The sequence below is a fragment of the Rhizomucor pusillus genome (genome assembly GCF_041956525.1).
Source record: "Rhizomucor pusillus strain CBS 183.67 unplaced genomic scaffold VTP01scaffold_10, whole genome shotgun sequence".
In the NCBI taxonomy this organism is placed as follows: domain Eukaryota; kingdom Fungi; phylum Mucoromycota; class Mucoromycetes; order Mucorales; family Lichtheimiaceae; genus Rhizomucor; species Rhizomucor pusillus.
This window is the reverse complement of record NW_027192152.1, coordinates 341997-368192: the sequence shown is the minus strand read 5'-3', so window position 1 is coordinate 368192 and position 26196 is coordinate 341997. Positions and strand designations below refer to the sequence as shown.

Sequence of the window (26196 nt, the reverse complement as noted above, 5' to 3'; positions counted from 1 at the left end):
GAACTGACTAGAGCCAGATGCTTAATGCGCTGTGGCTCACTGCTGTTAATATCAAATAAAAGGTCCAGATTTTTTGGCGCAATTTTGAGAGCTAATGGGAGCGTGGTAAAATGTGTCCATCTCCGCCTTAAAAATCAAAAAGGCCGAACATTTTCCAGTTCATTTTTCAGTTCTCTTCTCCTCAAACAGGACACGAAAATGTCGCCTTCGTCTACAACGGATGCTATTGAGCATGTGTACGATTTCACAAGCGACACTGCTACCATTCCTACAGATGAAATGTTTGATATCATGAAAATGGCATCCCGCGGCGATGATGTGTTTGCGGTAAGAGCAAACATTCAATGACAAGCCCTTTGTCTGCAGAAAGCTTGACACAAAGGTACCCTCTCTGGTATGATCAGGCTGACAAGAATGTGAATGAATTGGAAGCATTTATGGCCGATTTGCTTGGTCAAGAGGCGGCCTTGTTCTGTGCCAGCGGCACAATGACAAATCAACTTGGATTGCGTACATTGTTGACGCAACCACCTCACTCTGTTCTGTGTGATGCTCGCGCTCATATTTTCGTCCACGAATGCGGCGGTCTCAGCTACCATTCCCAGGCTAGCGTCACACCGGTGATGCCGAAAAACGGCAAATATTTGACCGTGGAAGATGTCAAAGCAAATATTGTCACAGATACCCTGTGCGGTGCACCTACTCGAGGTGAGCAAACAAATACCGGATAAACCGGGAAAAAAGCGCCTACTTTGTTTCGATCTGACCCACGGGGAAAACAATCGATAGTCGTCGCTCTGGAAAATACATTGAATGGCACTTTGATGCCCATCGAAGAGATCAAGAGAATTCGGGAGTATTGCAATGCAAACGGACTCTATCTCCATCTGGATGGCGCTCGTTTGTGGAACGCAAGTGCTGCGACAGGTGTCTCCATGAAAGAATATGGCCAATTATTTGACACCATTTCCGTCTGCTTATCAAAGGGTGCCGGTGCTCCCATTGGCTCCATCGTCGCCAGTACGACTGATCGTATCCGCCATGCTCGTCACTTGAGAAAGCTCTTGGGTGGTGGTTGGCGTCAAGCTGGCTTTTTGGCCCTTGCTGCTCGTCACTGTATCGATACAGTTGTTCCTCGCTTAGCAGAAACGCATCAATTGGCCGCAAAGCTGGCTAGACATCTCCAGGATCTCGGTGTTCACCTTGCGCTACCATGTGAAACTAACATGTTGTTTATCGATCTTGCACCTGTCAATTTGACTGTCGAGCAGCTCGCTAATGCCCTAAGCGAAAAGAGAATCAAGATCACTAAAAGTGCAGGCACTGTCACTCGCGTTGTTCTTCATTATCAAATTACTCCGGAGGCAGTGCAAGACTTTATGGATGTCGCTGCGGAACTAATCTCCAAGTCTAAAGTTAGCAGCACTGGCTCCGGTAGCATCAAGCAAACGGAAACCTTTACTCAGTCTACTCCGGACCTCGGAAATGCCTATCCTTCCATGCAAAGCTACTAGAACTTTCATTCCATTTTTGATCTCCGTACTGTCATCTATCGTAGTAAACAATTCCCCTCTTTTTTGATTTTTTGGATGACAAGTTGTTTGAGCTGCTTGGTCAAGTATGTGAGTTGATCAAGAGTAGCTGCTATACGTTTGACTGCTCAGAGACTCATGCGGATATTTGCAGATCACGTGGAGGAGAGTCGCATTTAGATCGCCCAAAAAGAATGAAAGCTCGCGCCCCGCAAAATGTTTCGTGGCACAAGCATCCAGCGTCGGAACATATTCTTCCCGTCTGCAATGCTCAATGCATAGACGCTGCCGGCTGGACGATCTGCCTGTGGAGTTGCTAACCCAAATCTTTGTATATGCACAGAATCCCAACCTTGCTGTCGTCTCAAAGTCATTCTGGGGACTCTCGCAGTCGTCGCTTGTACGTTCGCAATACCTATTCCATCGCTATGGCAAAATTGCGTCGCTCGGAGAGAGGGCCATGTCCAGCAAGATTGCTAACATTGACGTTGTGGACAACTTGCTACGAATGGGCTGTAACCCTCGCGCAGATGGCGACTGGCTCTACTGGAAAGCTTGCGAAAACCAGGATGAAGAGCTTTGTGCCAAATTGTTAGATGCTATGCAACCATCCAAACGAACCTTGGGCCATTTTCTGAATGTAGCCGCCATGAAGGGTTCAACAAATATCATCGATCTGATAGTCAATTCGTACAATGCCGATATTCATCAACCAAACGGCGAAGATAGAGTGCTTATGCTAGCTTGCGCCGAAAATCAAGTCGACGTTGTGCGCCATCTCATGGAGAAATATGGCTGCGATATTCACAGAAATCGAGAGCGACATTTGCGACGCGCATGCTTGCATGGGCACGTTGAACTCGTTGAACTTTTATTGCCGGGAGCGGATGTGAGCATGTTTAACGATGCAGCGCTGCAGAATGCGGCACATAAGGGCCATTGGCAAATAGTTGATCGGTTACTCGAGGCAGGAGCCAATCCGCAAGCAAACAGAAATGCACCTTTGAAATATGCAATAAGCAACAACAATCTATCGTCTGTCATCTCTCTTCTTCGAGCAGGCGCAGATCCTCGCTGTCAGCAAGATTGGCCTCTGCGACATGCCTGTCGGAACGATGCAGCGGAAATTGTACGAATACTCCTCGCTCACCACGCTGATCCAGATGCGTTGAATGGAATGCCTCTCCGTGAAGCGTTGCGTGCAGGGAATTATGATATTGCTCGTCAACTTTTGGAGCACGGTGCGGATCCCAACAGTACTGGAGCTCTGAGAGGATTATCGGACGCAATTCGTGATAAAAATGCAGCTATCATTGGACTAATGCTCCAGCATGGCGCGAAACTCGACCATCCTACTTTGTTATCATTGCAATCTTCCACAGCATCAAACTTTGATTCAAATAATCTTTTCATCGAATGGTAATTTATTTTCTGTCTACATTTGTCGCTCACGTTTCCTACACTCGGCTCTTTGCGCACCTTCTCACTAAATAATAATTCGCTTGGCCTTCAACATAAACCTCCACTCTCTGGCGGTTTTGCGTCCACCATATTTCTCTATTACTTGATAGGAATACTAAGACTTAATACACAAAAGTCAATTCTATGCTAGATCAATATGCGTGGTATCCTTCTAGTTATATACAAAGAGTGAATGTGTCATTTTTATATATATGGCGCCCACCCGATAAACATTTGTGCTAGATTGTAGTTGTTGGTAGCACGAGCTATGAGCTCCTTGACATCATCTTGAACTGTTTTCTTGCCACCGATCTTATCATCAATCTTCTGCACTTGCTCCCTGGCCATCTCCTGTACATCAAGCTGCCTTGGATGCTTGCGTTTGTGCCATTCGGTGATCGGGTCGTGCGCAAACGTCTCAAAGACTGTAAGTAACTGCGTCTTATTGTGTCGCAGCATATTCAATGTCACTTCGCAGGATCTTTTGAACATTCCTGTCAAAGAACCAAGTTAACTTCCATTGAATTCTTTACAGTATTTAGCTCCACTGCTGACCTTCATGTCCAAAGACTCCCATAGCATCAATCAGATTATTGGTTAGTCTGAAGGGTACAATCTCAGGTACAGCCAGTTGCAGTCCCTAGACAAAAAACATATTGGTTTCGGCATGCATCGCTTAGTATCGTGACCAGCAACGATACCTTGTCAAATAACATGTTTACATCCACGTGTACGCAATCTCCGTTCGTTTCATCGAATAAAATGTTTTCTGCATGTCGATCGCCAAGACTGTAGATAAGGGTTTGCATTAGGTAGAACGAACAAGGGCATGATAAAGGATCAACATTATTACCCAAGCGCGTATCCAACAATAGACATGACAGCTAGCGTTTTTATGTATCTTGAGCGACTTGCCAACCACTGAGTGGGCTCCGGGAAATTTTCCAAGAACCACCTGTGGAAGACAGGAGGGCATTTTGGAAGAATATTCTGGACAAATGCTTCTTCCTTCTTTTCCTCAGTTTTGCCGTCCAGCAAGTGTTTCGCGTAGGCTTGAATTTGCTAGATAACCCGATGAAAAAGAAAAATCAGATTTCATACGTTTATCTTTATAGGCGATCTTTTTATTTACCTTGATATCGATACCCATCGTTCGCCAGTGAGCAGCCACGATGCCTTTTAACGGCTTGAGATTGTTGATCCACTCAATCAAGCCCCAACTTTCGCCCAGTGGTATGATAGCATAAGTCCGGATATCTAAAAAAAGAACGGGTTAGCAGCTATCTATCTTGATCAAAAGTCAACAATATCGACTTACAGAGCTTCCTTTGCCTAGCTTCTTCATCTTCTTTGAGAAATTTGTTGATCATGGTGCTAAACTCCATCATGCGTGCATCTTTTCGAAGATCGTCGTTCTTTTTGCAAAGGAAACCATACGTCTGACCATCGCTGCCAACCAACGTGATCTTCTTCGGTTGCTGCAGCGACCGCATTACCTCGTATTGAGGACCAAACCCTAGATGGGGTTTTTCAGTACAAAAGTTCTATAACGCCAAACATATAAACTGACCAGTGATGACAGGTAAATCATTTGGGAATGGCCCGCCGTATTGTTCCAGAGGAGTCTTTTCAGGCAAAACAGGATGCAGAGCTTTTTGAGTTGGTACGCATAGTTCCAGATTGGAAAGTCTTTCGAGCGAAGGAAATCTGCTGATCGACAAGGAGCCCGTCCGATCCAGGTTGATCTGTTCTGCCGCGAGTTCTTTGAGGCATTTTGTAAATTTTCGGGCTTGCTATACTATGCGTAAGATGAAAGCAGGTAACTACATGCATGGAACTATTACGCTACTTGCCTGGATAACAACTACAATCAAATCGTCTTTTTGAGTTTGAGCCAGAGTCCTATTTAGCAGGTTTGCGCATCGCTCTCTGAGTGCTTCGATCTTGGACTCGCTGGATGGTAACAGTGCCCAAATCGCCGTCCTTGGGTAAGCATGCAATACTTTGCTGATGATGATATCCAGCGTACTGGCAATTTCATTGTGTTTGTGTGACAATCGAGAAACGAGTCGTGGTAAAATTGCACAAAACTAAAAATGCAGCATTTTAAGCATTACAATTGATAGCTCACAAAGACTACATAGGTCTTACCACGTATGGAGGGATCTTGTCGATAGAATCTTTTATCGACACTTGAATGTACCTAAAGACTTCTAAAAGTGTCTGCTGTGAACTGTGGTTGCTGATGCGTCGATTTCCAAGGTCAGTATGAAGTTACTGTTTCCAGGACACCAATCTTACATGGGATTAGTTTGCAAAGTCGCGTTCCCAAGTTCTGTCCACAAGGTCAACAGCCTTGGCATGGTATAGTAGAAATATTTTGTCCCCAAAGTTAAAGCTTTGCAGTAATTTGAGACAACAAACATGGCGAGTTTGATGCTAGCCGAATCAAAAGTTTAACATTTCATATTAATATTGAAAATATCATTCTCGCTTGGACTTACTGTCTTGGAGACATCGTATTAAACTCGCGGGCAGGCAAATGACTGTCATAAAATCGTCCCATGTGATAAAAGGCTTTCTCGGAACTAGAGAAAAGAAGAGGAGTTACAAGACTGGACCAGAATAACCACCCATGTTAAGCACTTACTTTGCATTAGTTTTCAGCATTTTGCGGTATTCCTGCAGAACTGCCTGCTTATCCTGCGTCTCAAACTCATCGTAATATTTTGCGTACAATAGATGTGCCTAGTTCAGAAAACTGGTCAGCAGGTGTCTTGAAGCGAAACAAGATTAATCGACTCACATCGGGATTTAGACGTGCTTGCGTCTGCAGATACTGGACAGCCTTGTACTTTTCATTGTTTTGCCAGTACCATTTAGCACGTTGTGTGCAGATTATATTTGGATCAATTGATTCTGCGCGCAAAATAGCACCAAGTGCTACATCCATGTCTCCAAGTTTGCGCGCCGTCTTGGCTAGCGAGACCCATACTGATCCGTCGTCAAAGTCATCGCGCGTAAACACATTTTGTTTCCTGACAAAGAGTCAGCATATAATGCATGTAAATATATAATTTCAACATATCACTCACCTCATTTCAAACAATGCTATTTTTCGTACTTCGAGCAATTCTCGTTTCGCTTGCAGTGTGGGCATAATCTTGGCATCTCGTTCGCTCCAAGTCTTTTGCAAGTTCATCAACGGCTGGGGATCACCGCTGGCGAGTGCTTCTTCCCATGCGATCTGCGCTTCTGATATTTCATGGATAGCTTGCAAGTGTACAATGTGGTCGTGGGATCTTTCGTAAGATATCCTGCTCACAGCAGCCAGCCGCTCGATTTCAGCAAACTTTGCCATCTCCATATCACACAACGCAGCTGCGTAATTTTGTTGACGTAAATGTCCAATCGTACACCCCAAACGGGCTCCAAAAGTCTCTGCTATTGGCATTTTGATCGCCTCGTCCAGTATATCCCACTCGGCAGCTTTCCATGCAGCTTCAGCTCTATGTGCATTGATATCGTTGCACCATTTTGGGTATTCAGTAAGCATCCTGGTGGTAATATCCAACAATGTATCTGCATGGGAGAGTATTAGCAGTCTATCTAGGTTAGTTATTATTGGAACAACAATACACATACCATTGGAACCACTGCGTCCAAGACAATTCAAATAGCCTGCTAGTAAGTTATCTTTGTTTTCGGAACGATCCAATGCAATTTCGTAGCAAACTCGTGCCATTTGCCACTGTTTGGTCGATTCAAACTGCAGTATCTCTTCATCGAGGCTAAGCGTGCGTTTGAACAATGAAAACACGGCAGCTGCACCGTCTGTATCGTCAATGTGTGCGTAAACTTGTCGCAAATGATCGAGAGAGTTTGGATTAACACCACCGCGTTTTTGCAAATCTGCCTTGATATGAAGCTCAAGGTGCATGAGTGCCTGAGCGTAAGCTTTGCAACGGAGCGATGCCATTGACATTTTGTCGTTGGGTATCTGGGCGAGGAATTTTCGTACTAGATCGACATCTGGGCTTCGCCTGCCTCCAGCAAGTTTCTGGTTTCGACGGAGCCATTTCTGACAATAGTCAATAATCGAGACCACCATTTGCAGCGATCCATGTCGCGTTGCTTCGCTTTTTGCGTTGGGTTCTGAATTTATATCCAAGACCGTGATAAGTTCGTTTGTAATATCCACAACATCGCTGTCTGATCCGGACAAGATCACATGCAGTACCAGATATGGCATGAGAAACGATGCAAGTTCAATGTTACCGGATTTGATGGCAGGAATACACGACGAAAATAAAGGAGATGCATTTTCATTTGCGCGCTCAAGAAGTTTGTAGTACCAGCCCTGTATCCAGTCGCCGTGAGTTTTCATGTTAGGGTATATTGGATAAGAAGGTATCGCGAGCCGCCAAGAGCTTTCAAAGGATGAATGAAGGAATGGGCTTAGCAACGTGCGGACGGTGTGCGGAAGCTTCTCCCACTGTTGCATAGGGGTTTGCTGATTTGAATCGATATTGGATTCTCGTACGGACTTGTTTGTAAAATCTGCGAAGCGTAGGACCATCTGAAATGCATACTGGATACAACGGCGCTGTTGCTCATCTCCGGCAGCGTGGAAGGCTGGCACAAGTTGCTTCAATAGCAAAAAACATACAAAGTTGCGGTTCTCTGCAGGTACCGTAAAGTTGTCGGTAACGATAAAACCCTCTTCTTGCAAGTTGACGTCTAATCGGCTTGGATCCATAGCACCGAGCATACCCAGACAATCAGCAATTAGTTCCTTGACTGCTGGCTGATCCAGATTTCTACTTGATAGGTACAGAAGAGCACTGTATATCCTTCCCCTGTACCCCTCTACGACGTTCACTCTGCCTACTGCATTGTGCTCAGCGAGACGCCGCAACAGTTGAAGCGCAGCTATAACGTCCGACAATTCAGAGCTGTATAGTCTTTCAATAATACTAAGTAAATGTTCTGGAGTGTCAATGCACGCTTGTCTCCCTTGGAGGAAATTCCGCAGATCGTCCAGCTCGGGGTAAGGTGGAATTTCAGGCAAACCGTGTTCGAGAAATGCTTGGTTTTCAGAGCTGGTCAGCACATCGAGTATCAATTGGCCGATCTTATTTCGCAAGGATGTGTCGCATGAAGGGAAAATATCGAGTAGCCCATGTATAATGGAGCTTAGAAACACATCCCTTTCCGCTCCAAGGCAGTCGATGAATCGTTTCCATACAGCGAATATTTGTCTTCCGTAGCTGGCGGTTTCGCTGAATGCCTGCAGAAGTGTCATGATCTACATATACAATGAATCAACGGTCCAAAGAAATATTAAAAAGCCATACTGTTTACCTGAAACGCATGCTTTGCAATTCTCGGTCCCATGATGCCGACGATTTCTTCCAATGACTGGAGAGCATACGGATATGTCTTTATCTGCTGCTGCACTCGACATTCCGAGATAAAAACCCTAATTTTTTCAAGGATAGGAAAGAATGCACAGCTCAAGAAATCCGGCAAATTTGTGTCGGCCGGCTGCTTCGACCAAACTATTAGTTTCGACAAGGCTTGCTTCGCCTACAGAAACAGTTATTTCCTGTGTTGTTTGTAGCAAGCTTGGCAGTTTGACATACGTCGGAGGTTCTGGATGGCACTCCTAGCTCCATGGCGAGCAGGGATGCAATTTCGGACACGTTGCTGCAAACGAGATTTTCGATTGTGTCTCTTGAACCGAGCAGTCGGCTCATGCGTGAAAGACTGCGTTCGTTGGCGTAATCATCGTTTGATAAAAGTATATCCGCCATGACATATGAAAATCCAGCATTGCACAGTGCTTCTGGCTCCGTTCGCAGTTTGGCACACACGCATGACAGCAAATCCTCGCCGTCCATCGCGTAACGGAGTGTAAACGGTAGGATGAAGCACATTCGAGAATATAGATAATCGCATAGCTTCAGATCATACAACGAAGCTATCCTTTCAGGAATATCGGTGTTCTGTCGCAGGAAATATACCGTCGCTTCAGCGAGGCTACAATTGATATCTTGCAAGACTGTCGGTGCAAATGGATGCACTTCTCCAAGCAATGTCTTGATCTGAAGCAAGTCATGAGGGTCAAGCTTTAAGGTTCGGTGTTTTTATTCCAAGTGTTACCTGTCCAAAATAGTATTCTGCTTCGCTTATGCTTGCGGCATTAATTAGCTCGTCGATCAAACCCGGAGCCATCCCGTGTAACCTGGCCGCAATCTAAACAAGGGGCATGTCAAGTTTATCAAATATAACCGTTCTGTAACGACAGTTGCTTACATTTTGCTGCAAGTAATCATTGGAACTTTTAAATGCACAGTGCTGTCAGTCAGCACTCTAGTAATATACGCATGCGCCTATATTGTGATTGAAACTCACCCTAATCTGAGATATTGACTGTAGCTTTCTGTACGCGGGCGTTTCCTAGGCTGGAAAAGAAAATCAACAATTGATTGAAAGGCTTTGCGAGTTATTCAAACCTACGTTTGGAAGTGTTTTCTGTCGAATGTCTAAATCATGCAGTAAAAGTTGAGCTTCTACTTTGAGAACCATGTCGTCTGGAGCGGTGTGTATGATTGGTTCGATCCATGGTATATCCGCTCGACATTTCATCAATAAACATGCAATGTGGAGGAATGTTTGCTTTACAATGCACAAGATTCAGTATATTATATCTAAATAAATTCACATTTATCGTTACCTGAGCCTGCTCAGCAATATTTGTAGTCTCAACTAGAGTTTTAAGGGTATCTGAAATAGGCACGACGTTGCATATCGTTTGAATAACATTTTGTTCAAGGATCATGTTCGCGCACTGGAGCAAAGATGCTACAAAGTTCGTAGAGTTTTCCAAGTTTTGCTGTTTCATGACATTCAACAAAGCCATCAGCGCATTTTCCGCTTGCAGCGATGAAGGCTGAAAGGTGGCATGTGAACAACATACTGTGTACAATTTCGGTAGTATCTATTCGTAGTTCAGTTGATGGATATGTAACAGGCGGGATCATATGCGCTCTGCTTACCGTTAAAATATAATGTTGCGCATCTTGCATTAATGCATGCTCCACAGCGGCTTCAGTGAGGTATACAACAGAGCTCCACAAACGAGGAGCTATATCGTAAAAGATGGTGTTTGACGACAGTACCTCTGCCAGACATCCAGCAAAGATCGCAGCGAGGTTAAATGCATCTGATCGAGTGGATATGGTTGCACCAAACGGAGCCGGTATCTAGCTGCATGTATGAGCGTGGGGAAAGAGATAGAGAGAGGGGATATCATAGCAACATATTACATACTTGCAACGTAGCATCACATTTGGATTTTGCAAACAGCAAAACACCTGTGGGACGTCGATTATTACGAAATACATTTGCTGCTTGTTTGGAAATTTACTTACTATTTAGAGCCGACAAGGTGTTTCTTAGGAGTTTTCGCCGTTCCCTGCTTGTTGAGCTCGATATTCTCCCAAATATATTGCTGCATGCTTTAGCAAAAGCTTCAAAGTGGACGGTTGATTCTGTGGCGGCTGCGAGATCTGTCAGTTTCCCAATAAGCTGGTAGCAGTAATCGATCGACAGTTCGATTTCAGGTTGATCGAGGACGGCAACGAGATCTACAAGCGAATCATGTCAGCATACCAGGAATCCTCGATCGGCGGCAAGCTCACACCTCTGATATCCTCGTGATCAGAGATCAACTGTTCCACCATTGCTTCCAGCGTACTGGGTTCCATGGCGGAAAAAGGGAATCGCGCGTCTTTATCGAGGTCCGGCCGCGTCTTTTTTGTGCGTAATTTGATGCATTGAGCCTGCTTTCACCGTGAACCATGCAGCAAATGAATTGACAGAAGTTTAAACTAGACGCATTTATTCCAAAAGCATCAACTAGAGAGAGGGAGAGAGAGAGACGAAAGTTTTTAGATTTTCTGAAGACGCTCCTTGAGAGTTTCTGTCAACTTGCAACCATCGCTGGCAAAATTGCGAATGCCTTCAGCGAGTTTGTCGGTTGCCATGGCATCCTGGTTAAGGGCCCATCGGAAAGCAATCTCATCTTCAAAGAAAGAAACCTTGTCTTCCTTTCCAACGTTGTTCCGGCCAAGTTTGGGCTCGATTTTCGATGTATCCTTGGCAAGTTCAGCAAGTAATTTTGGAGAAATTGTCAAAAAGTCGCATCCAGCCAAGTTCTTGATCTCATCAGTCGTACGGAAAGAAGCGCCCATAACGATGGTCTTGTAACCATGCTGCTTGTAATAATTGTAAATCCTTGTGACAGACTTGACTCCAGGGTCATTTGGGCCTTCGTAATGTTTGCCGGGCTCATTCTTTTTGTACCAGTCCAAAATACGACCGACAAATGGTGAAATCAATGTGACGTTAGCCTCCGCGCATGCAACTGCTTGAGGGAAACTGAAAAGAAGCGTGAGGTTGCAGTGGATGCCGTGCTCCTTTTCGAGACAGTTGGCAGCCTGGATACCCTCCCAGGTAGAGGCGATCTTGATTAGCACTCGCTCCTTGTCAATACCAGCTTGTTTGTAAAGATCAATCAAACGCAAGGCTTTCTGGATAGTTCCCTTTGTGTCAAATGACAGACGGGCATCCACCTCAGTCGATACACGGCCTGGTACAATTTTTAGAATTTCAATACCAAAGTTCACAAGCAACTTGTCCATTGCCCAGCCGGCTTGCTCGTCCAGAGAACTAGAATGAAAAATCAATCGACTTGGTTATTTCCAATGATGGTCAGAGATAAAGAGCACTTGCCCGCCCTTCTCTTTGCCAAATTTAAGAGCATCATCGATAAGCTTGGCATACTGAGGCTTTTGCGTAGCAGCCAAAATTAACGAAGGGTTCGTGGTTGCATCTTGAGGTTTGTATTCGGCGATGGCTACACAGCAGATTAATAAGCAAAACTATCGGCAAGAAAAGACAGTTCCAACGCACTTTCAAAGTCTCCAGTGTCTGCTACAATGGCCGTGTACTTTTTAATTTGTTCGAGGACAGATGACATGATGATGTATGGGAAAAGAATGAGAGGTAAAAGAAAAAGGGAAACCAGGTAAAAAATAATGAAAAAACAAGGGTGTCAAATTCATGCAGCAGCAACGAATTAAGACATAACAGCCTAATCGTCGTCGTCAGGTCGGGGCCCAGCCAAGTTCATTCCGTCTGCCGAAAAGTCCTGTTTCCATAGATATTCCTCTGCAAAGATATCAGATCCAACAGGGCAATTACGTTTGCATGTGTATATGTACAGAGAGCCCCAGTCTAACGAATCCACAGCAATGTGCGAGATACCGAGGAAGTTGAGCAGCGTTGAAAGGATTTGGAACTCAAAAGTGCGTGGTCCACCGCAACGCTCGCAGTCAGGGATCACGCTAGGTTTCTGTCCTTCCTGCACCCACAGCGGTTCTCGATCCGGCATGTTATATTCGACACGCTCGTAGCGGATGACCTGGTCCGGATAGAGACCAATCCTAATATGGAATTTCAAGAACGCTTCGTCTACATCCACCTTGGAGTTCTCGTATGCTTCGTCACCTCTCAAAGCGAGTGCGTTGCCTAGAAAAAAAAAGATACAGCCTTGTAAGTTATCTAAAAAATATCACTCTTGCATGTTTGCTACTTACTTTCGGATGCCTGCTGCTCTTGAGCATGTGCCTTTTGTGCCTCCTCTTCTTTACCATCCTGTCCCAATCCTTCCGGCTCATTCACGATCTCCTTTTCAGCAAATATCCGTCCGCGACGAAGTCTTTCCACAGTTTCCATCTCGTCTTTGCTCATATCTTTGTTGCAAAACTCCTTGTGCCGGCACATGTTCCAGTCAACCATCTGATGCTGTCTAGAGCAGTAATGTGGGGTGTGGCAGCGACCGCATGTCTTTGGTGCTGACAGCCCGCAAATAACGCATTGCGGAGGAGGTGTGAACTTTTTAGGTGTAAAGTCGATAGCAACATCGTCGTTGTCGGACTCATCATCCTGAGTAGGAGGGTAATACGGGTTGTCGCGAGGCAGCTGGCTGCGATATACTTTGAAGCTAACAATACAAAGCATAAACATCAATGTGACACACTTTGCATACACTTTTTTCTTTACCATTTCTTCCAATCTGCCTTGAGACACGCTCCGTCCTTGCAGCAAAATACATAGACTGTTCGGTGAAATGCTTCTTCAGGTTGATCTTCGGGAGTGTACAGCTAAGAGATTACCAGTTATTATAACCTTGAGCGTTCTTCGTTCGTCTCCTAGCAGAATTTGCTTACCTGGACCAAAAGTGCCAACGGCTGCTCGCAAACACCGCACCTTGCCTTGTCCACATCCAAAATATGTTCAGGATTCAGCCATGCCTATTATCAGCTAAATAGTAAGCAAGGTGGTATTGTACGGAAACGAAGGAAAAGCGATCGCTCACATACAGGCTTGCCACCTGATTTGCTTGGAAAGGTATCTGCCGTTAAGGGCGTTTCAGGATCCTCGCAGTATCCCAGCTGGGGAGCCCACTTGTCTACAACCATTGCTTGACCGAGCTGCTGCTGGTCGAGATCTGACACGTCGCTGTCCGCCTCGTTGATCACTTTTACCGTCTTTGACATTCTCGGCACACGGCACAAAGGGCTGTCCGAGTGGCTTTTATCAGCATTTAAGGATCGGCGGGTGACATGGTTACTGAACCTCAGCGCACCAGCAGCAACTAGCCTGTTCCCCATAATCCGGCCATCTTTGTCTGCTTATTAGTTTATCTTGTATCCAATGTAGAAAATTTATTGCTTGAGGGATATACCGGTGCGTTCATTTCCGTGCATCTAAAGACATTGAATGTCTTTGACCTTTTTGCTGCTACAATGATTTGTCGCTATGAAAAAGGGGATTTTGCAGGTCGTTTTCAAACATTATTACGGATCTTTCACCCAGCAACAGCAAGAATGAAACTATTCTCATTACCCACTTGAAGCATGACACATGGCCGATAGCTGCACTTGTCGTCTGGCCTTTCAATTTCATGCTAGTGATTTAGCCCACTTTACTACTTTGGGTAACGTCGGATCCAATAATCCAAGAATAGCTTGTCTTGTATTCTTTTCCTGAATTGTTAGCCGCTTCCTCCTTACAGAAATGACGACAATGCAGCCAATGGAAGTAGAGGGCAGTAGTAATGAGACGAAGCAGCAGTCGCGCTTCCAAGCACTCCAACACACATACCTCGTCGTCTATCTGCTTGTTATGGGTACATATATGACGCGTACGACGCGATCCGCAGCGCCTTGTTCTCATCTCTAGACAATAGGCGCTGACTGGCTTCAGGGCCCGTATCTATACAAGCTATACCAGTCGTACGGACTAGATCTAGTACGGATAGCTTTGCTGTTTTTGACAGGTTTTGTAAGCGGTGCAGTGGCAGGCACAGCTTTGGGCGGTCTTGCCGATTCATGGTCTGCACAGATATATATAGACAGCAGTAGTTCCAGTACAACGCTGATGCGCAGGTGTTAGGGGTCGACGCCGATTTTGTCTTGCATTTTGCGGAATAACAGCCGTATCTATTGTGCTACGACTTGTCAATAATTATACCCTTCTCCTTACATCTCACGTGCTATCAGGCACAGCTGCCGCTCTGCAGTACAGTGTATTTGAAGCATGGTATGTGTCAGAGCATATCTCACGAGGATTCCCATCGGAGTGGCGCGCACGGACCTTTGCCGTCGCCACGTTCTTGAACGGTCTGGTAGCTATCGTCGCAGGCGTCGTAGCAAACACAGCAGTCAACATGTGGGGTTTCTCAGCACCCTTCCTAATATCTATGGCTTTGCTTGGCGTAGCATCATCAACTATCACTCTCACCTGGTCCGAAAACTATGGGGAGAGCTCTGAAATTTCCACCACCAAACGATCATTGACAGCAACAATTTTAGATGGTTGCCGATCAATGTGGAATGGTAAAATATGCAAGAATGAGCTATTGATACAAATAACCAACTTATGCTTCCCAAATAGATACAAATATAATGATTCTGGGAGCAGCGCAGACAGTCTTTGAGTGCGCCATGTACATATTTGTTCTTTTGTACACTCCGGCTGTTGAAAATACGGCTGCAATTCATGGTATGTATTTTCGAATATCAAACATTGAATAAATAACATTCGAACGTGATCGATATATAGATTCGGATGAGATCCCGTTGGGATACATGTTTTCAACGATGATGTTTGCAGTCATGCTTGGTTCTCTCAGTTTCCAAACCCTTGAACAGCGTGCATCCTTATCCTCGTCATCTTCATTTTTACGATGGTTCACTCCCAACAAACTGCTGGCTACAGCTCTGGCTGTAGCTAGCTGCTCCTTTGCTCTCATGGTATACAGCGAATCAAGCTCTGTAAGTCCCGTTGCTATCTGGAATGCCATTATCTGTGCATATTCTAATAAGCTAATTTTATCCACACACAGCTTTCAATTCTAATCATCGCATTCCATATATTTGAGTTCTCAACAGGACTTTATTATCCATCCATATCATCATTGAAAGCCGAAACAATACCAGAAGAGACGAGGGCAGCCATCATGACTCTGCTGCGGATTCCAATGAACCTCGGCGTTGGTCTTATCATGTGGCATGTGAGTATCATTTTCGTTTACAAATACAAAGAAGGTTGTTGCTAATCAGATATAAATGACTGCTTATTAATTTTCATGAATCAAGGTAAATGACATGTCAACCTCGATGATGTTTGCACTTTGTGCCACGATGACGTTGCTAGGCTTTGCTCTCGTTTCCGTGGCCTACCGTAGAAAGATGCAGTCGAACTCATAGAAAAACCTGTAGCATCTTGAACAAATTCATACGTTGTGAATTGAGTATTTCTGCCTATAGCTAGGGTTGCTTTTGGTTTGGAGGATACTTTGTACTTTGTTCTGGGAGTGGATGCAATATGCATTTCTGAAACGCCAGTACCTGAACTGCTGATGTTGCTAGGCAACACAAAGCCAGCGATCGGCCAGTGATTTGTTGGGAACACTGACTTTTGCAGAATGGTGCCGTTATTATCTTATCAGAGTTCATCGTGATTGGGAGAGTTTCGTTCGGTCGAAGCCGGGTTTTTGGGAAACGTCGGGCTGCAAAGTTTCAGGAAGCTATATCCCTCTACAAAACCAATCCATCATCCATATTTCGGCTGTAAAAAAAACACGACAGACTTAAGGAATGAAGAGTTTTAACAGTGTTTGCAGGAGTTTATGAACGTGACATTTTTTTTTGCATTTGTCATCAATACATTGTGCTACATTGTGCAACGAATTTGCTGAGAAAAAGCTAGTTGCCAAAAGAAGGTTCGACTGTCCCCCCTCTTCATCGACCCCGCAAAACTGCATAACAATGGCTGTGATTGGTATTCAGAAAAGTCAAAACTAATCTTGTACACAAAAGGAAAGAAAACTCGAAAGTATAAAAGCTCCCGTTGCCCCACTCGCAGCTTCTTCCTTCTTTCTCCTCTTTCTTACTTGATATGTCGTCCATTTTCACCAATTTGCGTAAAAGCTTCGAAAAACGAAACTCTGTGAGCTCTGAAAGCAGCGACAGCTGTAGCAGCCAAGGCACAGTCGATTACAAGTTCACTCGCAGCAAGTCGACTGCTTCAGCTCAACCACCTACCAGCCAAGCTATCCCTATCCGACCACGCGCCAACTCGACTCTCTTTGGCATCTCACAGCACTCTGCTGACGATTATGTACAGAAGGACTTGATCTCCAGCTCCTGGAGTTAAGCGAATTGACAAGGATGGTTTTGTTGCTCTCTTATCACGATACCCGCCACCACCGCCGAAAACAAAAAATAACTGTATATAATCGACACTCTTCTCTTTTCCTGCGTTACTTCCTACATAGCAGTTTGCCTTTCTTCATCTTTCTTTGTTTGTACAATGTCGTTCTCTCTTTCAATTTCGCCCTTTTTGTACATATGGCATCTTTGTTTGCAATGAAATATCACTGTGTTCTTTGTTGAACCATACTCGCCAGAAGCCAACATGGATTTTTTCTTTTTGTAATTATTGTAACAACATGGATTATGAGAATTTAATCAAGATGTGAGAAAAACCGCCCCACTTCTTTCTATCGGCACGATCAACGACATCGCTGGCATTTTTTCGCAGCGGCATTTTTGGGTGGTGCGCGGAAAATCCTTTAGCGCTTTAGTTGGCTACATTTTGCGCCTACAGAAATCGAATTAACGTTGAACCACTGTAATCTACTGAAATTTGACGACTTAACGCTTGCGATATTCGTGCAAGCCCGTAAGCAGAGCCAGCGCAAAAGGACGCCCCAGGTCGCATAGTACAAGAATTGATGTAAAAGTAGCCTTCTATTTTCTTACCTCTCCTATAATTATAAAGTCAGTGCACTTGTTTCATGTAGGCTTATCGACGGAAACTTACATTCATCTAGGGAAGATTGTATATCTGTCCCTTCGACAGAATCCTCCTGAGCATCATTGCCTGACATTTCAGCACTGTGAGTTTTACTGAAAGATACATAACTGTGAAGTCCAATTATCACCAATGATGTCAGGGGAGTTGCTTGTATTCAGCATATGTAAAGCGGCTGAATGTCTTGTAAAAGGCGATAGGTGTATATCGTCTATCACCCGGCTAATGCCATTAAGTGCAATGCAAATTGCAGCCATATAGTCACGGCCTTGTACGGCTCGCCCGGCCCTATACAAAGGACACTTGGTATTCATGCATAAAGAAGCACCATGAACGGACCGCTTTTTCTTCTTTCCATCCTTTAGGATGGTTGCCTTGGGTCCCACAACAGGTCCTAGGCACCAGTCGCAGGTTTGAGATGTTCTATATTCTGATGTCATGGCCACGACTGTGTGTAAATGGTGCTCTTTTCGTATCTTCGTGGCCACTCCCTTCACGTGGCCATTTAACCGTGTGTTTGTTCCTAAGCCTTGGTCGCCGATGAACATAATGGGAATAGACTTCTTCCCGGTTCCGCAAGCTTCTTTCACGTATGCCTTTTCACGGGAGGCTTCCTGCGAATACGCTTTTTTCCGGGCCAGCTCTTGGCTGCATTTTGCTCGGTTTTCTGCTGGGGAGTTATAGAAATATTGTAGAGTATCACGGTGTTCTCGAAACATCTAAGAGCGATGCTAGTCAGATAACGGGATAATAACGAAGAGAATCAATTATACCTTCTGCCAATTGGAAACATCTTCTACAGACTTGGCGCTGTGAATATTGTTGTTTGCAACGTTTTCTTCCGCTTCTCGGACCTCTGGATTTCGAGCTTTTCTCTTCTCTCGATACTTGGCATTCTTGTACACCATTGCCTTATTATACATATGCTTGGATGAAATTGTCGAAGGCTTTGGTAATGTAAGCAAGTCGTTGCACCTTTGGGAGGTTAGCTCGTCGTTGCCATTGCTACCATCCTCATATCTTCCTCCTTGGTCGATAACGGTTGAAATCGCTTGTACAGCTCGATATGATGTCGATACTGTTGTAATGATATCGGCACCGTAACTGACGTTTTACGATACCGCAATCGGTCCCACTGAATGCAAGCTTCCTGGACGATCTTGCTGCCTCCTTTTGTAGTCTTGATAGATCCAACACTTCACTTCTGGCTTCATATGTATGGTGCTCTAATGCAGGTCTTGCCATCCTCTCCTGTTCTTTTCCACTGCCGTCTTTGCGATCCTGGTTTTTCATCATCCATTTCGTATGATTAACAGCAGCACGAAAGTCTTTCAAGGCTAGCTGGTTCTTTAGCGCTTCATACTCTGCATCAGCTTTTGCCAGCTGTAATGATTTCAGGTCTGCACGCTTTGCTCCTTCTTGTTCAGCCTTGCTTAATGTTTTAATGGATGTATGCTTTCGCATGTTCAACTCCTTGCTTCTCTCTTGCAACGCCGAAATACGCTCCTCCCATGTCTCGATGCAAGTCATCAAATCGTCTTTTTCCATTCCATCCAATGGAGTGGGCGTAAAAAACGACTTCTTGCAAGCTTTGGAAGCACCCTTGTTAGTTGCTCCATGGAGCCTTGCAACATTGAACGATGTCACGTCTATACAGTGTTCAATTGTAGACTATGGGTTCCGCATAACTCGTGAATCTTCGCTTTATCAAAAAAGTTGCCAAACCGTCTTCCCCGGCATTTCCCGTCTTCTCTGCTTGGATAAGAGCCTGTAATAATCATGCTTGGACATATGTACATTTGAAATGAAAACAATATAGGCATAAATGTATGAGCCATATCTGATCAGCACACAGAGGTGGCATGTTGGCTCGTGAAGGGCATACGACCGTCAAATAAGGTTAATGATACTTAGGAAGAAATGAGAAGTTACAATTATTACAGTGTACGTATTTCTTGATGGACATTTAGGAACAAAGTCCCTGACGGTTGTCCCAAGTTTCCCCTTTGTTTTCATCCCGGAACACCAGATTTAATTAATGAATAGCTTGCGCCAGAGATATCATCGTTTGCGTTGACTAGTCGACTTGCATACGCGGCTTTCTTCTTGCCCTGGAAAGCTTGGCCATGGACACGATCAATGCAAAGGAAATAAGTTTCTCTTCATTCTAACGTACTTCTTTTAATCTATGTTCATAACTTACAATTGTTTACAAGCTCCAACATTGTACCAAAGGTAGCCACAAACAGTCATTCACTTATGGAGATCTCTGAGCGGCTTCACTTTTAACAATATTTCATAAAGGCATCCTCACGAGACAATACCGCTGGCTGCTCTGATATATGAATATTCTATTACTGTAGTCGAAAGACTAGTAAATATCGCTAACCGGTAACATTCGGTGTGATGTCCCAGCATATACAGCTTTATCATAAATCGATACATGCAGTATATGCATAAATACCCTGGACGTTGATGGTAAAACATTGTTGCAAAATTTCACAGAACTGAATGCAGTACGAAGCTAAAGGGTGATTCCTATTTGATAATCGTAGTGGTCAACATCTTAAATTGAGCCAATGGCCTCTCCTAGAAGCGTTTTCTAAAAGGCTCCAAATACATTTCTAAGCGAGAGCTGGGGACGCTTCTTATAAATGTGTTTTTCAAAAAAAATGGCATCTGATGATTATCTACAGCATCCTCCGTCAGGTTCATTTTTGTATTACCAGCGCACGCAGCAGGAGATAGGGTGAGGCACGATTGGCCGTGCTCTGATCACCGTCTGTTTTATGTAGCTGACTGTCGAAGCCTGATATTGCGGTGGGCCCAGAAGACCATTGAAGACGTGACTACCATGTACGAGTATGACTTCTTCCAATCGGTCTACTCCAAATTGGCTTTTTTCCATTTCGGCGTATAGCTTGTGTTCCTTGAGTCGTTCCAATACTGCCGTACGTGTCTTTGGTCCTCTTTTTGTCTGGGGACTGGTCCACTCCTGCTTTCTGCCAAGAAGGATAAAGCTGTTTTCGTAAATCTCCCATAGGACTATTCAACATGATCTTCTAAATACCTCATTTTTCTTTAAGCGGCATTCCCAGCGAAGCGTCGAACGACCAGCTGGCATGGCCAGCTTCAAGTAATCTATAGAATACGCGTCTCTAGATCCCTATGCTGGCCATGAACACCCCAGCCGGATATGTGTGCCGCTTGCCTCGTACACCGCGATTCGCTCGTACTTACTTCCACGCTTGATAACCCGGAAGCAACCCGCCGATGTAATCCTGCACGTCTCAAACATTTTCCGACCTCTCCGGACTTCATGTACTAAGAAGCTCATGCAGCTTGTAATACGCTACAAGGACTTGATAACGGACACCATTGATCAGTTGCGTGGGAAGTGACGCCGCATCGATTGCTTTCATGACCCCAAATTCAGACGACCCATCAACTATTCCCCCGGCGCATATCTCACCCTCCAATTATTCCTCATCTACATCGTCCTTATAAGTCTAAGAAGAGGAAATCATCAAGTTCCATTTGAGCATGAATAAAATGTACATAGTTTTCTGTCGAGACAACCTTCTCGTAACCATGACAGTAACTGCTTGACTACTATGCTACTGGAAATTTTCTGAGCGCGTCATGATACCTGGTAGTTGAATACAGGTCAATCGTGTAGTCAATCTGCTATTATTTTACGCTATGCAGTAGGTCGTTCGATGAGATCGCATGATGGCCTGCATAGCTTCTTTTTTTTACAGTAGCGCTCGGATTTATTGCTCAGATGGATAGTCTAGGGAACTGCGAAACTCACACTTTGGAGAATGCGACACCGATTTCCATTGCGGGGGTGGGGTGGGAAATTAGCTTCTGGGAAGAATGTATGTTCATGAACGCCAAATGACGTTAGATAATTCTACCTTTTCACCGGCCGCGCGGTTCATACCACAGTCCATCAAACAGTTTGCTGTCTGTGAATACGCCTTTGCGGTCCAGCATGTACGCCATTCTCTCTCCCTGAGCGCGCAGAAAGATATGCGTGGAATTGGACTTGCTGGGATTCTCGGTGCCAAGTCGTCCTGATGTTATTTATGTCAGTATACGGATAAATTCTTGCCGACTACTCCTGCGACATACCGATACCGGTGTGCACCTGCTGTTTACAGTAAAGTCTATCAATTGGATACTCTTTGATCTTGTGTGAGTTTGCAAAGCGTGCGTGCGTCACCAGTCGAACAATGTTGCCCCCTCTCAGAAGAACAAGCTTGTCAATGTATCTATCAAAACGGGAGTAAGAATTCATTCCAGCAGTACATATCGTAACAAGAAAAAGGAGCTTATTGTACCTCCATGGATAAGTGCACATCACAGCTGCTATGCCAACGCCAATGGATACCAGGCCAGCAGCAATCGCCATGCGTTGACCTTTGGGTGCGAGCACAACCGGTGCATCTTCAGCGTCACTTTCCTTCTTACTGTATGTAACGTATGCGAGACTTGCCAGGTTGCCCCTAAGGTACGGTTAATTATAAATTTCTTCAAATAATGTCTCATCGGCCGCACATACCAGAATAGCAGCTGGACACCGGCAGATATATACATGAACGTAAACGTACGTCCTACACCCTCAGGCGCTCGGTAAAATACAACGTCGTTGCCTTGCAGTTTCTGTTTCCATTGCTTTGCGATTTGCTGCATGGACTTTTTGTCGAAAGCTGCAGCCGCGTAAGATCGCGTCGCCGACGCTCGGCAGCGTATGCTGGCAAGCGATGTCGCAAATAGTGCTGATTGTCTCGGTACAGTGTGCAACAGTGCTCGTTGCCAAAGGAACTGCATTGCTCTTACAACGATATCTGGCACCTTGTTAGCGGGCAAAAATGTCAAATTTGTTGTACAGCGTGGGTCCGACACCAGAATGTCAAAAGTGATCATCCTCGCTACATAAATACAGATACCCTGCAATGTATAAGCAGTAGACTACTGGTTTACAAGTTTTCATAAGCACTGTATATACAAATTTAATGTTAAATGTTCGTTTTATATGAATACATATACGTATGTGACGCTATGCGATTGTGCCCTTTTTTCTAGACTCCATCTGAGATGCAACACATGCTGTCAAGGCGGCACCAACGCCGCTACCGTCCTTTGCAAGTCCCAGTCTGATCGTTCGCCGAATATCCTTGTGATCTGGTAATAGATACCGCAAAGCGCTATATATACGATCCTCGAAAGACGGATAGAATTCGTAAAGGGAGCCATCAATTCCAATATCTGTTCCTTCCTGCGGACTGATTTCTGTGTGACGAACAATGGCAGCAATAGCGGCAGCAGCCAAATGCGCGGCACGTGTGCCAACCAGCTCACATACTCTCTTGATCACCCGGCACTCTTGCTCCGTCACCTTGGGCAGGTTGAGATTAAGATCGAGCAAGTCTCTCGTTCGTTCCAGGCCTGGTGTCCCGTCTGCTTCAATTGCTGACATGTACGCTGTTTCAAATGCATAGTGGCGCGATAGCTCCTTGGACCAAGACTTGCCATCGAATTGGTTATCAACAGGCCCAAACAGGATTTCGCGGTCCATCATATCGAGAAGGATGTTGCGTACAATTTCACCGAGATACATGCCTGACACCATCTTTTCGAATATCTGGCCGTGGGGATTAATTGACTGGCGATCAAGTTTGTTGTCAAATGGTGTAGTAGGTAACACAACGCGCTCGCAGTCGAAAGCACCGAATTCCATGTTGATGATCATTTCAGGATGGGTGGTTTCACCGCCTTTCCACTTGCCAATCTTGGACATCTTTTCAATGTATGCGCCGTTTGCACCTGTGCCGAGGATGAGGCCGATAGTTGTATCTGGCTTTTGGTATGCATGGGATAGCAATGTTCCCACAGTGTCGTTGACTAGAGCTGAGACTTTTACTGGCACATTCTTTCTCATGAGTGCATCCTGGAGTAGCATGACAGGATCCTTGCCGATAGCGCCGGAGCAGTTGAAACCCTTAGTCCAGGACTTGAGGATGCCTCGATTGATCTGAACAAACAAACAACTCATTATTGCGTGACCTATACACCTTCTTCTCAAGTTGAATGGATTTGTACTTTACCTTTGACTGCAGTACAGGGAACGAAAATGTATAACCCAGATATAAGTCGGTTTCTTGATCAGACAAATTTTGCTCGGTTAAGAACTCATCCACGCAATCAGCAATGTAGTCTAAGAATGAAAAGATAATAATTTTATATTGTTTGTTTACGGTTAATAAAATCTGAGGGGAAAATATAGTTATGTATACATTACCACATAAATGTCGCATGGGACCCGTTTTCAATTCCTCTGTTAAGCGTGCTTTTGAAGATTTTGTCTTGTATTTTCCATCTCCCTCCAAAGTTACGAGTACAACACGCAGATTCGTGCCTCCGAGGTCCAGCGCCAGAAAGTGACCTTTTTCCTGACCTAACAGTTGACGTTAGCTATACATTGACCTAATTTTCATCGGTCAGCCGAGTTTCTTTACCTGTTAGTCTTCCTTCAACGTAGGAGGGAATCATGGCAACTGTCTGCCCTTCATTGTTGAGACCCTTGTCCATTTCTGCCATGAAATGATCGCATATTTTCTGAAGATATTCCGGGGTGATCGTGAACTGTTCGGCCAGCTTTTTCATGTACTCTTCTTGCTCGGGCGATCCACCTAGACTTTCGCCTTTCAGAGGAACTGCTTGGGGTGCGCGTCGAACCATGACGTGATTTTTGTTGGAAAGATGAAAAAGAGTAGTAATTCATTCCTGCGCATTGAATGCAGTAGAAATTCCGACCTGGCCCCGTCTTGTGCATGGGTCTCAAAAAAATCGAGACATCTGGCTGGTTGTCGAAACATCAGGTACTTACAGCTGAAGGCCGCTTGGTATTTTCAGGATCGGTTTGATAATCTTGTGCCAGCTGCTTGAAAGTCCTGACCTTCTAGTGAATTTCATGTTTTGACGATGGAGAGCTTTGTTGCACTATTATTATCGGCTTCAACTTCATGCTATATCTTGTTCCATTCGCTTCACAACACTGTACGCCTTATCGGCCATCTCTGAAGCAGTACTTGTCGCTTGCATTGCATCTAGTTTCCTTTCTTCCCATTCTCTGAGCGAGCAATGTGCCCTTTGCATAAGCATTGTGATTGCTGCTTTGGTCGAAAAAAGGACAGCCTGGCAGTCTGGATGGAGCTCTTCAAAGAAGGGAGTGACGTCTTATAGAAGATCTTTGTAATGGTTTCTGAAGTGACTATGGTTTCATTGGAGTTGATATGGTAGGCATTGGGACGAACCGCATTGACGTTTTGCCGTTCGTCTAAGCGTTTGCTCCTCGCGTCGTTGGAGCGCCTTCGCCTCCTGAAGGAGTTGGTCTTCGTTCACTTCTTCGATGTTTCCGCATGGAGTGCCCAAAGCTAGCAGTATGTAGACTTTTTGGGCACCACCGGGCAGGTCAACGAAAGGTCCATTGGCTATCGCAGCTTCATTGGCAATGCGATTTTCTTCCTGACGATTCGATAAAATCTTTTGCTTTTCTGTCCAGGCTGGGTTGAAACGCGGTAAAGAAGACGCGAGGTCATTCTTTATGCCGTGTGCAAGCTTACCAGCTGCAATTATATCCACCAGGTAGAGATGTAAATGTGAAATCGGTTTTCAAAGGAGGGGAGAGGGACGAATTTGCTTTCTTTCAAGAATGCAGAATGCGTAGAATGCGTAGAATGCGAGAATGCGTGGACAGGTGCGCAGACAACCGCAGAGTGCGTACAAAACTCCGCATAATGCGCAGAATGCACAGACGAGGTGCAGGGACAACCGTAGACTGCGTAGAATCCGTGCGCTCCTCAGCAAGTTGTTGCTGGGTAACGCTGTTGCTTGGTGACGCTGCCATGACCACCAAAACAGTCAATGAAGACATTTTCTGCTCAAATTGCCGGCCTCCCGTTCACTTTGAGGACCACAGGATGCTTCAAAATCAGAATTATAACTACCATGCCGAGTTGTCGCTTGAACACGGAGGAAGCAAACACCATGTCAAACGCCAGGACAACGGTTTTTTGAAGTGTCCTCTGTGTGATCATGAGATGAGAACCACGACAGGCTTGCGTGCTCACGTACAAAGGCATCACGACTCCGTCAGCACAAGTGGGTTGGCATGAGCTATTTATGTCGCTGTTTTATTGATGGATCTTATCTTGGACGAAGACGACGATGGCGATACTGAAGCAGCGAGAGAGACCGACTTCAAGGGCGTTCCGGTTCCTCCTCGTATCACTCAACTTTGCAGCATCCCACCTGTTCCAAAGGCAGTTGAACTCACCAGCAGCCGACGTGGGCATGATGACGCTGTATTACATGCATGTCAGCAGTCGGATGGCGATGACAAAGGAAAGGCCATGTGGATAATCGACCAGCTACAATGGAACCGTTTTCAATGTTGAATGCTGATGGCGTCGAAAAGATCGGTCTGAGTCACAAATCCAACATTGCCAAGATTGTTGATCACTCTCCTGTCACTTTCGCGAGAATCATTCCAGCCAAACGCCGCTGGGACAGCATTGACAGCGATGATAAAAAGCATGGAGCAACCAACATGGATTCCACACTGCTAAACACGATCTTGAACGGTGTCTACGGTCCAGCATTGTTGAGTCGGAAATTCGTGGAGGCTACAACCGAGGTGTGCGATATCGTCAATGGAGGTGATCCAAGTTTAGTTGGAGTTGGA

At 45.0% G+C, this 26196-nt stretch overlaps 12 protein-coding genes across 12 annotated transcripts in view; 5 read left to right on the top strand and 7 right to left on the bottom strand.

Moving 5' to 3' along the window:
* Positions 1–198: 198 nt before the first annotated feature.
* VTP01DRAFT_1127 (uncharacterized protein) lies at positions 199–1514 on the top strand (the record flags this gene model as incomplete). The annotated part of the gene is made up of 3 exons (XM_069379443.1): positions 199–327; positions 405–708; positions 790–1514. The coding sequence occupies 3 exons, from the start codon at positions 199–201 to the stop codon at positions 1512–1514; spliced, it is 1158 nt and encodes a 385-aa protein (XP_069238535.1).
* A 292-nt stretch (positions 1515–1806) lies between these two features.
* Positions 1807–2955, top strand: VTP01DRAFT_1126 (uncharacterized protein; the record flags this gene model as incomplete). The annotated part of the gene is made up of 1 exon (XM_069379442.1): positions 1807–2955. The coding sequence occupies one exon, from the start codon at positions 1807–1809 to the stop codon at positions 2953–2955; it is 1149 nt and encodes a 382-aa protein (XP_069238534.1).
* A 242-nt stretch (positions 2956–3197) lies between these two features.
* Positions 3198–10765, bottom strand: VTP01DRAFT_1125 (uncharacterized protein; the record flags this gene model as incomplete). The annotated part of the gene is made up of 26 exons (XM_069379441.1): positions 3198–3487; positions 3549–3633; positions 3695–3782; positions 3847–4055; positions 4126–4250; positions 4312–4509; positions 4564–4786; positions 4847–5083; positions 5145–5235; positions 5295–5432; positions 5498–5581; positions 5644–5741; positions 5800–6031; positions 6089–6575; positions 6639–8301; positions 8358–8582; positions 8639–9100; positions 9159–9251; positions 9312–9336; positions 9411–9460; positions 9516–9674; positions 9733–9996; positions 10055–10261; positions 10329–10372; positions 10430–10645; positions 10702–10765. 26 exons carry the CDS (start codon positions 10763–10765, stop codon positions 3198–3200), a joined length of 6057 nt encoding a protein of 2018 aa, XP_069238533.1.
* Positions 10766–10948: 183 nt separating this feature from the next.
* On the bottom strand, positions 10949–12039 carry VTP01DRAFT_1124 (uncharacterized protein; the record flags this gene model as incomplete). Its single annotated transcript, XM_069379440.1, has 3 exons — positions 10949–11729; positions 11793–11916; positions 11973–12039. 3 exons carry the CDS (start codon positions 12037–12039, stop codon positions 10949–10951), a joined length of 972 nt encoding a protein of 323 aa, XP_069238532.1.
* Positions 12040–12153: 114 nt separating this feature from the next.
* Positions 12154–13621, bottom strand: VTP01DRAFT_1123 (uncharacterized protein; the record flags this gene model as incomplete). Its single annotated transcript, XM_069379439.1, has 5 exons — positions 12154–12590; positions 12659–13065; positions 13125–13225; positions 13292–13375; positions 13445–13621. 5 exons carry the CDS (start codon positions 13619–13621, stop codon positions 12154–12156), a joined length of 1206 nt encoding a protein of 401 aa, XP_069238531.1.
* A 520-nt stretch (positions 13622–14141) lies between these two features.
* VTP01DRAFT_1122 (uncharacterized protein) lies at positions 14142–15835 on the top strand (the record flags this gene model as incomplete). Its single annotated transcript, XM_069379438.1, has 7 exons — positions 14142–14253; positions 14314–14458; positions 14520–14962; positions 15021–15128; positions 15189–15400; positions 15472–15639; positions 15725–15835. 7 exons carry the CDS (start codon positions 14142–14144, stop codon positions 15833–15835), a joined length of 1299 nt encoding a protein of 432 aa, XP_069238530.1.
* Positions 15836–16526: 691 nt separating this feature from the next.
* VTP01DRAFT_1121 (uncharacterized protein) lies at positions 16527–16784 on the top strand (the record flags this gene model as incomplete). The annotated part of the gene is made up of 1 exon (XM_069379437.1): positions 16527–16784. The coding sequence occupies one exon, from the start codon at positions 16527–16529 to the stop codon at positions 16782–16784; it is 258 nt and encodes an 85-aa protein (XP_069238529.1).
* A 447-nt stretch (positions 16785–17231) lies between these two features.
* Positions 17232–20742, bottom strand: VTP01DRAFT_1120 (uncharacterized protein; the record flags this gene model as incomplete). The annotated part of the gene is made up of 9 exons (XM_069379436.1): positions 17232–17392; positions 17454–17554; positions 17784–18163; positions 18218–18548; positions 18601–19093; positions 19888–19982; positions 20171–20442; positions 20515–20585; positions 20685–20742. The coding sequence occupies 9 exons, from the start codon at positions 20740–20742 to the stop codon at positions 17232–17234; spliced, it is 1962 nt and encodes a 653-aa protein (XP_069238528.1).
* A 626-nt stretch (positions 20743–21368) lies between these two features.
* On the bottom strand, positions 21369–22280 carry VTP01DRAFT_1119 (uncharacterized protein; the record flags this gene model as incomplete). The annotated part of the gene is made up of 4 exons (XM_069379434.1): positions 21369–21523; positions 21582–21721; positions 21791–21955; positions 22012–22280. The coding sequence occupies 4 exons, from the start codon at positions 22278–22280 to the stop codon at positions 21369–21371; spliced, it is 729 nt and encodes a 242-aa protein (XP_069238527.1).
* Positions 22281–22509: 229 nt separating this feature from the next.
* On the bottom strand, positions 22510–24191 carry VTP01DRAFT_1118 (uncharacterized protein; the record flags this gene model as incomplete). Its single annotated transcript, XM_069379433.1, has 4 exons — positions 22510–23484; positions 23558–23667; positions 23752–23907; positions 23969–24191. 4 exons carry the CDS (start codon positions 24189–24191, stop codon positions 22510–22512), a joined length of 1464 nt encoding a protein of 487 aa, XP_069238526.1.
* A 540-nt stretch (positions 24192–24731) lies between these two features.
* On the bottom strand, positions 24732–25549 carry VTP01DRAFT_1117 (uncharacterized protein; the record flags this gene model as incomplete). Its single annotated transcript, XM_069379432.1, has 3 exons — positions 24732–25070; positions 25237–25336; positions 25407–25549. The coding sequence occupies 3 exons, from the start codon at positions 25547–25549 to the stop codon at positions 24732–24734; spliced, it is 582 nt and encodes a 193-aa protein (XP_069238525.1).
* A 102-nt stretch (positions 25550–25651) lies between these two features.
* VTP01DRAFT_1116 (uncharacterized protein) overlaps positions 25652–26196 on the top strand; it is a gene marked incomplete at both ends in the record, with an annotated part of 1763 nt that continues 1218 nt past the window's right edge. The window contains 2 exons of the mRNA XM_069379431.1: positions 25652–25829; positions 25883–26190. Coding sequence (XP_069238524.1) covers positions 25652–25829; positions 25883–26190 — 486 coding nt within the window. The remainder of the gene's footprint in view (positions 25830–25882; positions 26191–26196) is intronic.